The sequence below is a fragment of the Lissotriton helveticus genome (genome assembly GCF_964261635.1).
Source record: "Lissotriton helveticus chromosome 1_1 unlocalized genomic scaffold, aLisHel1.1 SUPER_1_unloc_36, whole genome shotgun sequence".
NCBI lineage: Eukaryota > Metazoa > Chordata > Amphibia > Caudata > Salamandridae > Lissotriton > Lissotriton helveticus.
In genome coordinates, this window is record NW_027611677.1 from 872327 (window position 1) to 885403 (window position 13077).

General features: G+C 45.3%; 1 protein-coding gene across 1 annotated transcript in view; it reads left to right on the plus strand.

Moving 5' to 3' along the window:
- The window catches only part of LOC144805965 (uncharacterized), a 451244-nt gene extending 438167 nt beyond the window's left edge, over nt 1-13077 (plus strand). The window contains exon 2 of the mRNA XM_078672426.1: nt 8582-13077. Coding sequence (XP_078528552.1) covers nt 10116-11741 — 1626 coding nt within the window. The 5' untranslated portion in view covers nt 8582-10115 and the 3' untranslated portion in view covers nt 11742-13077. The remainder of the gene's footprint in view (nt 1-8581) is intronic.

Here is a 13077-nt window from a genome sequence, read left to right on the forward strand (position 1 = left end):
TAGAGGAACATTGAAAGAGTCGGGATGCTAGAGATCGGGCGGAAGTTATGCAAATCAGTGTGGTCCGCTGTGGTTTTTTAAGAATGGAGGTTATCTGTCCAGACTCCAGACTTGAGACAGTCTGGTATAGTGCTGTGAATTAATGAATCATTTACTATTTTGGTTCAGAGTGGGAGAAGAGGGTTTTAATCTCAATGAAGAGATTTGAAGAAAGCGGATCGCTGAAGTCGTTTGAAGGTTTAAGTGTTGACAGGATTTTTAGTATGGGCGTTTCATCAAAGGATTTGAATGAAAACCACGGGGAATATTTTTGGAGGCGTGTGTAGGACGCTCAGGCCACACGGGTGGGTGGGGACTGACATGTGAAGGCTTCGGGAGGAGATCCAATGCAGTATTTAAGTTACTTTGAATCTTTTCCGCCTTTCCCAGGAAGACGGTGGCAAGTTCTTCATGGTTAGGCTGCAGATTAGACCCAGAAAGCAGGTTGGGTTTCCTATTACACTGCAATTTAACGAGTTCAAACAGTTTTTAGGTCGATTCCTGGCATTGTTTAGATGTTTCCTAAAAAAGTTTTCTTTTGAGCTATGTATGCATTTGTTGTAAATGATTCTTAGAGATCTTAGGTACTTGAGGTGTTCGAGCAAGGAGGACAATCACCATGACCATTCAGCCAATCTTAGATTGCATCTTTCAGTGTTTAGACTCCCATTGTACCAAGTCTCGGAGTCTTTGGTGGATACTCTTTTTAGTTGGAGGGGTGCCATAGAGCCTAGAATGTTTGTTATTGAATTAGTGTAATGATCAGTAAGGTCCTGGACATCTGACATGACTTCGGGAGGGGGAAGGATAGAGTTGCGGATAGATGTTAGTTCATTCAGGTTTATGTTTCAAGGGTTCCTTTTCCAGTGTCTAATTTTTTTATTTGAACCTTTTTTAGGACAGTTATGAGCAAAGTGATGCAGTGATGGTCTGTCCAATCACATGGAATGATAGATTCAAGTTGAATGGAATTAGCTTTAGAGATAATTAGATCCAAGGTCGCTCTCAGTTTGTGGGTAGGACTTTCGCATATTTGGATCAAGTTTAGATCAGCTAGGAAGGTTTTTAGGCTAATCACTGATTGGTCATCGGGTCATTCCAGTAGAGGTTGAAGTCACCAAGGAAGATTTGGGCGCAGTATACACTGGAGTTGGTTGTGATGATTCCCATAATTTGTTCAATGGATGGGAAGTTATCTCCTGGAGGGTGGGAAAACGCATGCAGTTTGTATCGAGGCCTATCTTTACTCAGGATATTGATGCCTAGATATTCACACGAGATGAGAGTAACGGTTTGTGCTTGCTTCACAGAGAGATTATTGCAGTGAGTACAGGGGTTACCTCCACCAGGTCTGTTTGGGCGATGTAATCTGATGATGTCATAGCTGGGCGGTGCTAGAATGTTGAGCGTTGGTGTGGAGGAGTCATTTAGACAAGTTTCAGTCAGGACTATGAGGTCAAGATCATAAGTAAGGATAAGGTCAGCAATATCCACCGCGTGTTTAGATGCCGATCTGCAATTGAGCAGTGTACATTTCAGGTGGGGTTTAGTGACAGCGGAGGCAGCCTGAGTGATGGGAATTTGCTTGAGGATCTCTATGTGGATTCGACTGAAGGGGGAGGGAGTTGTCCGATAGATTTTCTTTCATCCTGATGGGTTGGAAAGAGGCGCGGGGGTAGGGAATTGTCTTCCAGGTCAAATGAGGAGATGATGCGATTGCTGAGATCCCAGTGGATGTGCGGGGTGACATCAGTCTAATGTGATTGTTATTGGATCCCCTCTGTGGTGGGATTACAAACATATTTAACTCTGGTAAGAAACACTCAGCATAGATTCTACTTAACAAGGCTAAGATTTGGCACACTACATTATATAATAGCATTCTCAAATAAGGAAAAATGGCTCTATATTTGACCAAACTGCCCGTGTGAGGGAAAGACCCCCCCAGTCCACTATGCACTTCTTACTGTTTTGTACCTTTTATAAAGATTTCTAGAGAATTGTTATAAAACCGCTTTTTTAATCAATAGGCTTTATCAATATAAACACGCTTTTAACTTTTTATGTACGATGGATAATATAAAAACTGTTTATTCTGTTATTAATTTTATACAAAGGGCGATTAGGAGAGAAAGGATTTGTCACATCTGGATGCATTAATATCTGAAAAACCTGATGACTGCCTTTAGTTGTGTCAATATTCCGTTATGTTGATATCATCTATCATCCTAATCTCAAATATGTTTATGAATCATTTTTTCTTCCCCTTGTGTTATATGTTAGGATTTTGCACAAAAATGCTCATTTTGTACATATGCGATTTTTGCACTGATAATTATCAGAGTACTATATATTGACTAAAGATGTATTGCCTGTTATGAAATACTGTTTTTTTAAAAGATGTAAATATTTGAAAACTGTTTTTATTTATGTGTATATAGTACCTTCTGTCTAGTATGCTTTATGGTTGTATATTTTACACCAAATAAAGCTGGTTTGACTTGACTTGACAATTGGATTGCTAAAGGGAGTGTCTGTTCTTAACCATCGGCCTGGTGGGACACCAACAATTAGCGAGCTCGGAGGTGAGGGATATTAGGCTTTAAACCTCAACCATAAGTTGATGAAGCTCTTGAGAGAGCTTAGTGAGTTTGGTCTCATTAGTAAGGCGGAAACAGGAGGTCGTGATGGGGCCAGCAGTCCAGTTGAAACTGCTCTGGTTTATGGTGTTAGGGAGAAGCTGAGTTGGGTGAACCAGGGGAGGGGGGAATAGAGCTGGAGTCATGATTGAGGAGTGGGGGTGAGGGACTCATAAACAGATTGATGAGTCGATAGGCGCCATGTTATTGGTCATGTTAGGGGGTTCCGAGAGAGCAAGTGTAAGGGTTTGCCAGAAAGGGTGTCACAGATGCATCAGTGCTGACAGCGGTTGCTCAGCACTTTCACCCATTCTTTTTAATCTTCTCATGGTGCCTCTGGCAAACGCATTGAACTTGGCCAACATTCTTCTGTGTTATTGCATTGTTTGCATCACATTTTCCTAGAGCCTGGCCTGTGTTATTGCATTGTTTGCATCAATCCTAGTGCCTGGCCTGTGTTATTACATTGTTTGCATAAGATTCTCCTAGTACCTGGCCCATGTTATTGCATTGTTTGCATAAGATTCCTCTAGTGCCTGACCTGTGTTATTGCATTGTATGCATCAACCCTAGTGCCTGGCTCGTGTTATTGCATTGTTTGCATCACATTTTCCTAGTGCTTGGCATGCGTTATTGCATTGTTTATATCAATCCTAGTGCCTGGCCTATGTTATTGCATTGTAAGTGGGCAGTGGCAGTGTCCCTACCGCTTTTTAACCACGCTACCGGCGTATTAGTGAGTAATACTGATATGCTGTTACAGCGCCTGTGATAATTTTACTTAACTCTTTTAAAATTTACTGAGCACTGGTGTGGAGGAGAGCGGGTCGCTGTACTCGCGCTGCTTATATCGCGATATTGCTGGATTTTACCGTAGGACTGGCCGCATTTTGAACTCTGCTCTGCTGAGGCACTCGGGAAGCAGACAGGCAGCCACAACAACCAATCAGAAAGCACTGGACTCGCCCCTCCCTCCCGCCTCGTTCTGACGCCGGTGGCTAGCGCCGTTTGTGCAGAGGGCGTGGAGGGTCCGAGCCAGCTGCTTCCTGGAGTCCACCTGCAGCGCTCTAGTTGTTGGGACGCTGGGGGGGATATAAGGCACCAGAAATTGCAGTTCCTCGTGGTAAGTGGGCAGTGGCAGTGTCCCTACCGCTTTTTAACCGCGCTACCGGCGTATTAGTGAGTAATACTGATATGCTGTTACAGCGCCTGTGATAATTTTACTTAACTCTTTTAAAATTTACTGAGCACTGGTGTGGAGGAGAGCGGGTCGCTGTACTCGCGCTGCTTATATCGCGCTATTGCTGGATTTTACCGTAGGACTGGCCGCATTTCGAACTCTGCTCTGCTGAGGCACTCGGGAAGCAGACAGGCAGCCACAACAACCAATCAGAAAGCACTGGACTCGCCCCTCCCTCCCGCCTCGTTCTGACGCCGGTGGCTAGCGCCGTTTGTGCAGAGGGCGTGGAGGGTCCGAGCCAGCTGCTTCCTGGAGTCCACCTGCAGCGCTCTAGTTGTTGGGACGCTGGGGGGATATAAGGCGGATGTTCCCTCGGCAGCGCAGCGGACGAGCGCAGCGGGCGCGACGAAGGCGCGCCGAAGTTGCGCCTAAGTTAAGCCCGTCTGCGCCCGTCCGCGGCCGGGCGCGGGCCAGGGCCATACCCCCTGTCCCTTCTTCTAGGCTTCTATGCTGTAGTCGAGAGGATTTAGTTGCCTTTCGCAGTAAGCACTTGGGATCGTGCTTACACAGTATGACGGCTGAAGACACTGTAGGCTGCAGCCATTGTAAATTTGCCTTTCACCAAGGGGGTGTCGAAACTAGAGATCAAAATGTCTTGGTCTGTGGACTGCTGAATGTTCGATCTTTACGCAGACACAGCCTTGACATACATGACCTCCTCAGCGATAAGCAATGGGACCTGGTCTTCCTCACTGAAACGTGGCTAGACCAGGACTCCATGCCGGAGATTACTGAGGCTATTCCGGAGGGCTATTCCATACTGAGGCTAGATAGACCCCTAGGTAGAGGTGGGGGAATAGCCATTGTAGCCAAACAGGGTCTCCTATGTCAACTGGAACATATTAAAATTGAGGGTAGCGAAGCTGGCTCCTTTTCCATCTCGGTCAGTGGTAACTGTACCTTGAAAGGCCTTTTAATTTACCGGCCTCCCGGCTCAACAGCGAGATTCAGTGAGAGCCTAGTTGAAGGCATCACGGAGGCTGCACTGCGAGCCAATAAATACTTGGTATTAGGGGATCTCAATCTCCATATAGATGACCCAAATGATAAGACGGCCAGGGAATTCTGTCAAGTGATGACGGGCCTTCAGTTTGAGCAAAAAGTCAAGAGGCCCACACACCAACTGGGACACCTCCTGGACCCGATTTTTGCAAACTGGGACCAAGTGGAAGCCCATGACCCCGTACCTATTCCGTGGTCAGATCACCACCTTATACCCTTTACGATCCATATGCAGGGAAAGCGCCCGGCAGAACCTTCTGCAGATAAATATCCGAGGCGCAGATGGGCGGCCTTCTCTCAAGCTAAATTTAATCAGGCGCTTACAATGAAGGACAACCCAGGGGGAGAAGGAGCAGAGGAAATTAACATCAACCTGACCCAGCGGATTACGGAGACCCTGGATCTGGTGGCCCCACTTGGCATGGTAAAGGTGGGGGGCCGTGCTCAAAAAACAGCACCGTGGTATAATGAGGAGGTGCGAGCGGCCAAAGTAGCTTGCAAACGTGCAGAGAGACAATGGAGAGCAGCACTTACTGCTCACGCCAAAACAGGGTATATAGCAAACAGGCGCATCTACCACAGATTGATTAGGAAGGCCAAGACTACATACTTCGGCAAGAGGATTGAAGGAGCAGAACACTCCACTAGAGAATTATTCTCAATTTACAAGTCCCTTTCAGTAGGAAAGCCTGCAGTGGTGCCCAAGGAGCTCTGCTCGGCGGAGGGCTGTGACCGCATAGCAGAGTTTTTTGCAAACAAGGTGGCGACGATATACGCTACCTTCCCTCAGCAGGTTGGTGACAGCCCTAAGTCTGTGGATACGACTAAGATAAAAGGAGATCAGTGGTTGACCACCTTTTCTACCCCGTCAACTGAGGAACGTATCCACATTTGCGGGACCATAAAATCCGGTTCTCCAAAAGACCCCACTACACCCAGGCGGCTGATGGGGAGTTTGCAGGTATTGGAACCTTATATTCGCCATCTATTAGATGCTTCTTTTGAGACGCAGACTGTTCCCATTGCCTGGAAACAAGCAATTGTACTTCCTCTGCAAAAAAAAGCCAATGTAAGCTTTAAAAAACTAGAAAATCTCCGCCCCATCTCTCTCCTGCCTTATATGGCGAAGGTTGCGGAAAAGATTGTTAATCGCCAACTGATGAAGTTTGTGGAGGAGGCCTCCCTGTTCCACGACTCTCAGTTTGGCTTCCGCCCCCGCCACTCGACGGAGTCAGCCCTCCTCATGGCGGTAGAAGCCTTGCGACAGGGGGTGGATGAAGGCCAAACTATGGCCTTGATCCTTCTGGACCTGAGCGCTGCATTCGACACTGTAGCACATTCCATTTTGCTACAGTGTCTGAGTGAAGGAGGGGTAACAGGTGCAGCGCTTGGTTGGATTCGATCGTTCTTGTCTGACAGGTGCTTTCGGGTCCGCCTGGGCGACTGCTACTCGAAGGAGATGGGGCTTGGACAGGGTGTACCTCAGGGCTCATCCCTGAGCCCGACCCTGTTCAATCTCTATGTCTCCCCTCTAGCGACAATTGTTGAAAAATTCGGGCTGCGCCTGGTGTCCTACGCCGACGACACGCAGCTGGTCATCTCCCTCTCACGCGCGCCCGGTCTTGCGGCGGACATCTTCAGGGACTGCATGCAAGAACTGGCTACCTGGATGTCCGCCAACTGCTTGAAATTGGATGGTAACAAGACCGAGGTGCTCGTGGTGGGGGGCAGACCAGCGGCCTGGTCGTCGGCATGGTGGCCACCCTGCCTGGGAGAAATGCCTGTTCCCTGTCAGGAGGTAAGAAATCTTGGCATGTGGCTGGATGCGGATTTAGCCCTGGGCCCTCAGATTGGCCGGGTGGCAGGGGTGTGCTTCGGTGTCCTGAGAACTCTAAGGAAGGTATTAGATCTCCTCCCTATGGCAGCTCGCAGGACGCTGGTGCATGCCCTTGTAACGTCGCGCCTGGATTACGGCAATTTGCTGTATCTAGGGGCGACGGGAAAGGGCATAAACCGCCTCCAGGTGCTGCAAAATGCAGCGGCACGCCTGGTTTTGAGGATCCCCAAGAGGTCTCCCTCTAAAGCAGCGCTTCAGGCATTACACTGGCTCCCGGTTGCGAAAAGGGTAGAGTTCAAAGCTCTCTCTACTTGTCACCGCATTCTGAGCGGTAAAGCCCCGGCTCCGCTGCAGACTCTGGTGGCCTGGTATGAGCCTACGCGCAGTCTTCGCTCCTCCCGCACTGGGCTACTGAAGGTTCCAAGAATAAGGAAAGCTCGTATGGGAGGGAGGTCCTTCAGGTACCTTGCGCCTAAGCATTGGAATGCCTTGCCTCTGGATCTACGGTTGGAACCGTCCGAGACCTTGTTCAGAAAAAGGCTAAAAACCCACTTATACAGCAGGTAGATGTTTTGTGGGTGGTTGGGGCTTCTATTTCCACTTACCATAGCGCGGGGACACGCCGGTGCGCGTAACCAGGCGCTCTACAAATGTCCAAATAGGAATAGGTTTGCATCAATCCTTGTGCTGGGCCTGTGTTATTGCATTGTTTGCATCAACCCTAGTGCCTGGCCTGTGTTATTGCGTTGTTTGCATCAGATTCTCCTCGTGCCTGTCCTGTGTTATTGCATTGTTTGCATCAGATTCTCCTCGTGCCTGTCCTGTGTTATTGCATTGTTTGCATCAGATTCTCCTCGTGCCTGTCCTGTGTTATTGCATTGTTTGGATCATATTCTCCTCATGCCTGGCCTGTGTTATTGCATTGTTTGCATCAGATTCTCCTAGTGCATGGCCTGTGTTATTGCACTGTTTGCATCAGATTCTCCTCGTGCCTGGCCTTTATTATTGCATTGTTTGCATAAGATTCTCCTAGTGCCTGGCGTGTGTTATTGCATTGTTTGCATCCGTTTATTCTAGTGCTTGGCCCATTTTATTGCATTGTTTGCGTCAGATTCTCCAAGTCCCTGGCCTATGTTATTGCATTTTTGTTTCTTTAACAGTTTTATATAGCGCAAACTTGACCCAAAGGTATCGGGTATCAGAGCGCTTTACACGAACACCAGTTGCATTACATGAGGACACATTAATTTTTGTTAGGCACGGGGAGATTAAGTGATTTGCTCAGAATCACAGGATGTTGCGCGTCCTTGCCGAGACTCGAACCTGGTTCCCCAGATTTGAGGTTGACCGCGCTAGCCATTAGGCCAACTCCTTTCTCCATTGTATTGCATTGTTGCATTGCATTGTTTGCATAAAATCCTTCTAGTGCCTGACCTGTGTTATTGCATTGTTTGCGCCAGAGTGTCCTCGTGCCTGGCCGCTGACTGCAAGGACACTGCACTCTTCCTGCAGTTTGAATCTACTTCCTATTTATGTAGCAACAGACAGCACAACATGTCTGCCAGAGATATTGTAAGGTCAGAAACAGTAAATAGGTAAGTAGGTATGGTGGAAAACAAACTGTTGAGTAAGATTTTCAACGAAGAAGCTGCTTTGATAGACGGCAAAACATCCATGTGGAAACATCATCAGTAGGACAATGGTACATGGAATGATAATGGTAGATTTATTTACACTTCTGTGCAGTGTGTGCGTGTCACTTATTGTTCTTTTCTTCCACTCTCATTGGATGGTAGTAATTTTAAATATCTTTACATCCAACAGGAAACCATCCTTGAATGTATGAAATGACCATCTATAATGAAGCTAATGTTGTAAGTCTTCAATAATAGAAGAAATAATGAGCTACAGTATTCAGCAAAACATCAGTGCAGTCAGCGACAGAGGAACCTGCACACAAACAGACAGATCCCGGATGAAGCATCAAGGGAAGTTCGGTGATTGTAAGAGGCTGAGCTGTGCACCTCCACGCCACTAGACGAAGAAATTACCTCTACAAAATTAAGGCAACAACAATAACCAACAACCTCCTGTATAAACACGTGTCCAACACCAGCTTTGATCGTGGGATCAGTATGATGTGATTACGGCAGTGCTCTGTATTCTAATATAATGACAAGCCATCATTTAGTGCTCTAGGTGAATTGTAAACTCTTTCTGGGTAACTCACAACAGCCAGAGAAAAGCACAACAGAGCGGAGCCAGACAATTGACAGGTAAAGGAAAGAGGAGTTCTTGTATCTACAATACAACAGACTGTCCTAATTTGCACCAGCCAAAAGGAAGATACATCTTTACCCGCAAGCGTGCATAGCCATAATCCAATCTAAAGGCACAATCACCTACAAAGACACCTTCTACGTATTAGGAGTGTGGCAAATGTTTGGTGGCTATTGCATTTTATTGTTAAAACAGAAATCAAATGTGTAAAATACCGCACACATATAAAGTGTGTGAGAAAAACACAAGTGCTTTATCAGCCATGTTGGCCCATTAGGAAATACAGTCAAGGGATATAGACAAATATATACCCGACCCAAAGACACTAACCAAGAAAGAAGAATCATACACATGCAGCAAGAGCTTTAGTTTGTCATCACTACTCAAGCTTCATCAGCACACGTACACAGGACAAAAACCTTTCAAGTACAGTGAATGTGTAAAGAGCTTTAGTCACTTATCAAACCTCCAAATTCATCAGCGAACACACACAGGGGAAAAACCATTCAAGTGCACTGAATGTGCAAAGTACTTTAGTAAATTATCAGAACTACAAAGACACCAGCGAACACACACAGGGGAAAAGCCATTCAAGTGCAGTGAATGTGTGAAGAGCTTTAGTCAGTTATTAAACCTCCAAATTCACCAGCGAACACACACAGGGGAAAAGCCATTTAAATGCAGTGAATGTTTAAAGAGCTTTAGTCGATTATCAGTGCTTCAAAGCCATCAGCGAACACACACGGGGGAAAAACCATTCAAGTGCACTGAATGTGCAAAGTTCTTTAGTGAGTTATCAAGCCTTCGAAGACATCAGCGAACACACACGGGGGAAAAGCCATTCAAGTGCAGTGAATGTTTAAAGAGCTTTAGTCGATTATCAGTGCTTCAAAGTCATCAGCGAACACACACAGGGGAAAAACCCTATCATTGTAGTGAATGTGACAGTAGTTTTCGAGACTCTTCAGCATTAAGGAATCATCAGCAAACTCACACAGGAGAAAAACGATTCAAGTGCAGTGAATGTGGAAAGAGCTTTAGGCGATTATCAGTGCTTCAAAGTCATCTGCGAACACACATGGGGGAAAAACCATTCAAGTGCACTGAATGTGCAAAGTACTTTAGTAAATTATCAGAACTACAAAGACACCAGCGAACACACACAGGGGAAAAGCCATTCAAGTGCAGTGAATGTGTGAAGAGCTTTACTCAGTTATTAAACCACCAAATTCATCAGCGAACACACACAGGGGAAAAGCCATTTAAATGCAGTGAATGTTTAAAGAGCTTTAGTCGATTATCAGTGCTTCAAAGCCATCAGCGAACACACACGGGGGAAAAACCATTCAAGTGCACTGAATGTGCAAAGTGCTTTAGTGAGTTATCAAGCCTTCGAAGACATCAGCGAACACACACGGGGGAAAAGCCATTCAAGTGCAGTGAATGTTTAAAGAGCTTTAGTCGATTATCAGTGCTTCAAAGTCATCAGCGAACACACACAGGGGAAAAACCCTATCATTGTAGTGAATGTGACAGTAGTTTTCGAGTCTCTTCAGCATTAAGGAATCATCAGCAAACTCACACAGGAGAAAAACGATTCAAGTGCAATGAATGTGGGAAGAGCTTTATTCGATTATCACACCTACAATGTCATCAGCAAACACACACAGGGGAAAAGCCATTCAAGTGCAGTGAATGTGTAAAGAGCTTTAGTCGGTTATCACAACTTCAGTGTCATCAGCGAACACACACAGGGGAAAAGCCATTTAAATGCAGTGAATGTTTAAAGCGCTTTAGTCGATTATCAGTGCTTCAAAGCCATCAGCGAACACACACGGGGGAAAAACCATTCAAGTGCACTGAATGTGCAAAGTGCTTTAGTCGATTATCAGTGCTTCAAAGTCATCAGCGAACACACACAGGGGAAAAACCCTATCATTGTAGTGAATGTGACAATAGTTTTCGAGACTCTTCAGCATTAAGGAATCATCAGCAAACTCACACAGGAGAAAAACGATTCAAGTGCAATGAATGTGGGAAGAGCTTTATTCGATTATCAGACCTACAATGTCATCAGCAAACACACACAGGGGAAAAGCCATTCAAGTGCAGTGAATGTGTAAAGAGCTTTAGTCGGTTATCACAACTTCAGTGTCATCAGCGAACACACACAGGGGAAAAGCCATTTAAATGCAGTGAATGTTTAAAGAGCTTTAGTCGATTATCAGTGCTTCAAAGCCATCAGCGAACACACACGGGGGAAAAACCATTCAAGTGCACTGAATGTGCAAAGTGCTTTAGTGAGTTATCATGCCTTCGAAGACATCAGCGAACACACACGGGGGAAAAGCCATTCAAGTGCAGTGAATGTTTAAAGAGCTTTAGTCGATTATCAGTGCTTCAAAGTCATCAGCGAACACACACAGGGGAAAAACCCTATCATTGTAGTGAATGTGACAGTATTTTCCGCTTCTCTTCAGCATTAAGGAATCATCAGCAAACTCACACAGGAGAAAAACCATTCAAGTGCAGTGAATGTGTAAAGAGCTTTAGTCGGTTATCACAACTTCAGTGTCATCTGCGAACACACACAGGGGAAAAGCCATTTAAATGCAGTGAATGTTTAAAGAGCTTTAGTCGATTATCAGTGCTTCAAAGCCATCAGCGAACACACACGGGGGGAAAAACCATTCAAGTGCAGTGAATGTGTGAAGAGCTTTAGTCGATTATCAGACCTACAAAGACATCAGTGAACACACACAGTTGAAAAGCCATACCATTGCAATGAATGTTTGAAGAGCTTTAGTCTGTTATCAAGCCTTCAAAGACACCAGCGTAGACACACACAGGGGAAAAACCATTCAAGTGTAGTGAATATGCAAAGTGCTTTAGTCAGTTATCAAGCCTTCGAAGACATAATCGAACACACACAGGGGAAAATCAAGTTCAAGTGCACTGAATGTGCAAAGTGCTTTAGTCATTTATCAAGCCTACAAAGTGATCAGCGAGCACACACGGGGGAAAAACCATTCAAGTGCAGTGAATGTGTGAAGAGCTTTAGACAGTTATCAGACCTACAATGTCATCAGCAAATACACACGGGTAATAAACCCTATCATTGCAGCGAATGTGACTGTAGTTTTCGCAGCTCTTTAGCATGAAGGTGCCATCAGCGAACTCACACAGGAGAAAAACCATTCAAATGCAGTGAATGTGCAAAGTGCTTTAGTTGGTTATCACAACTTCAGAGTCATCAGCGAGCACACACGGGGAAAACCCCTTTTTTTTTGTTGTGAATGTGACAGTATTTTCCGCTTCTCTTCAGCATTAAGGTATCCTCAGCGAACTCACACAGGAGAAAAACCATTCAAGTGCAATGAATGTGGGAAGAGCTTTAATTGATTATCAGAGCTACAAAGTCATCAGCGAACACACAGGGAGAAAACATAGAAGGGCGCTGAAAGTGTGAAGGACTTTTGATAGACTAGCAGTAAAGAAGAAAAACAGATAACAGTATTTGCAGAGTTATAAAACTGTTTGTTTCCAGAGACTGTTCATATCACTACACAAAGCAAAGCAACATGATGCACCAGGATACACAGTTGGAGGCGAGCACAATGTGGATTAAAAGAAAAGAAACATTCTTGTTTTTTATTTGGTGAAGAAGAGATACAAAGAAAAAAATTAAATCGCACCTGATCACACTTCCTGTAAAAGCAACACTGAACAATACTGGGACTAACAATGGTATTTTCAGCTAACTCGTGGGATTAGTGTCCGCAGAGAGTAGAACGGGATGCAGCTCTATCTGTAGAGAGTAGAGTGGGATGCAGCTCTATCTGCAGAAAGTAGAGTGGTACACAGCTCGGTCCGCAGAGAGTAGAGTGGGACACAGCTCCGTCGGCAGAGAGTATTTTTAAAAAAAATGTTTTTATTGTTGTATCAATATTCCAATCATATACATACAACCAGTTTCCAATTTCGTTACAATGTTATCATCTTATGTTGTAAAGTAGAAACAATAAAGGAGTGCAATTTTC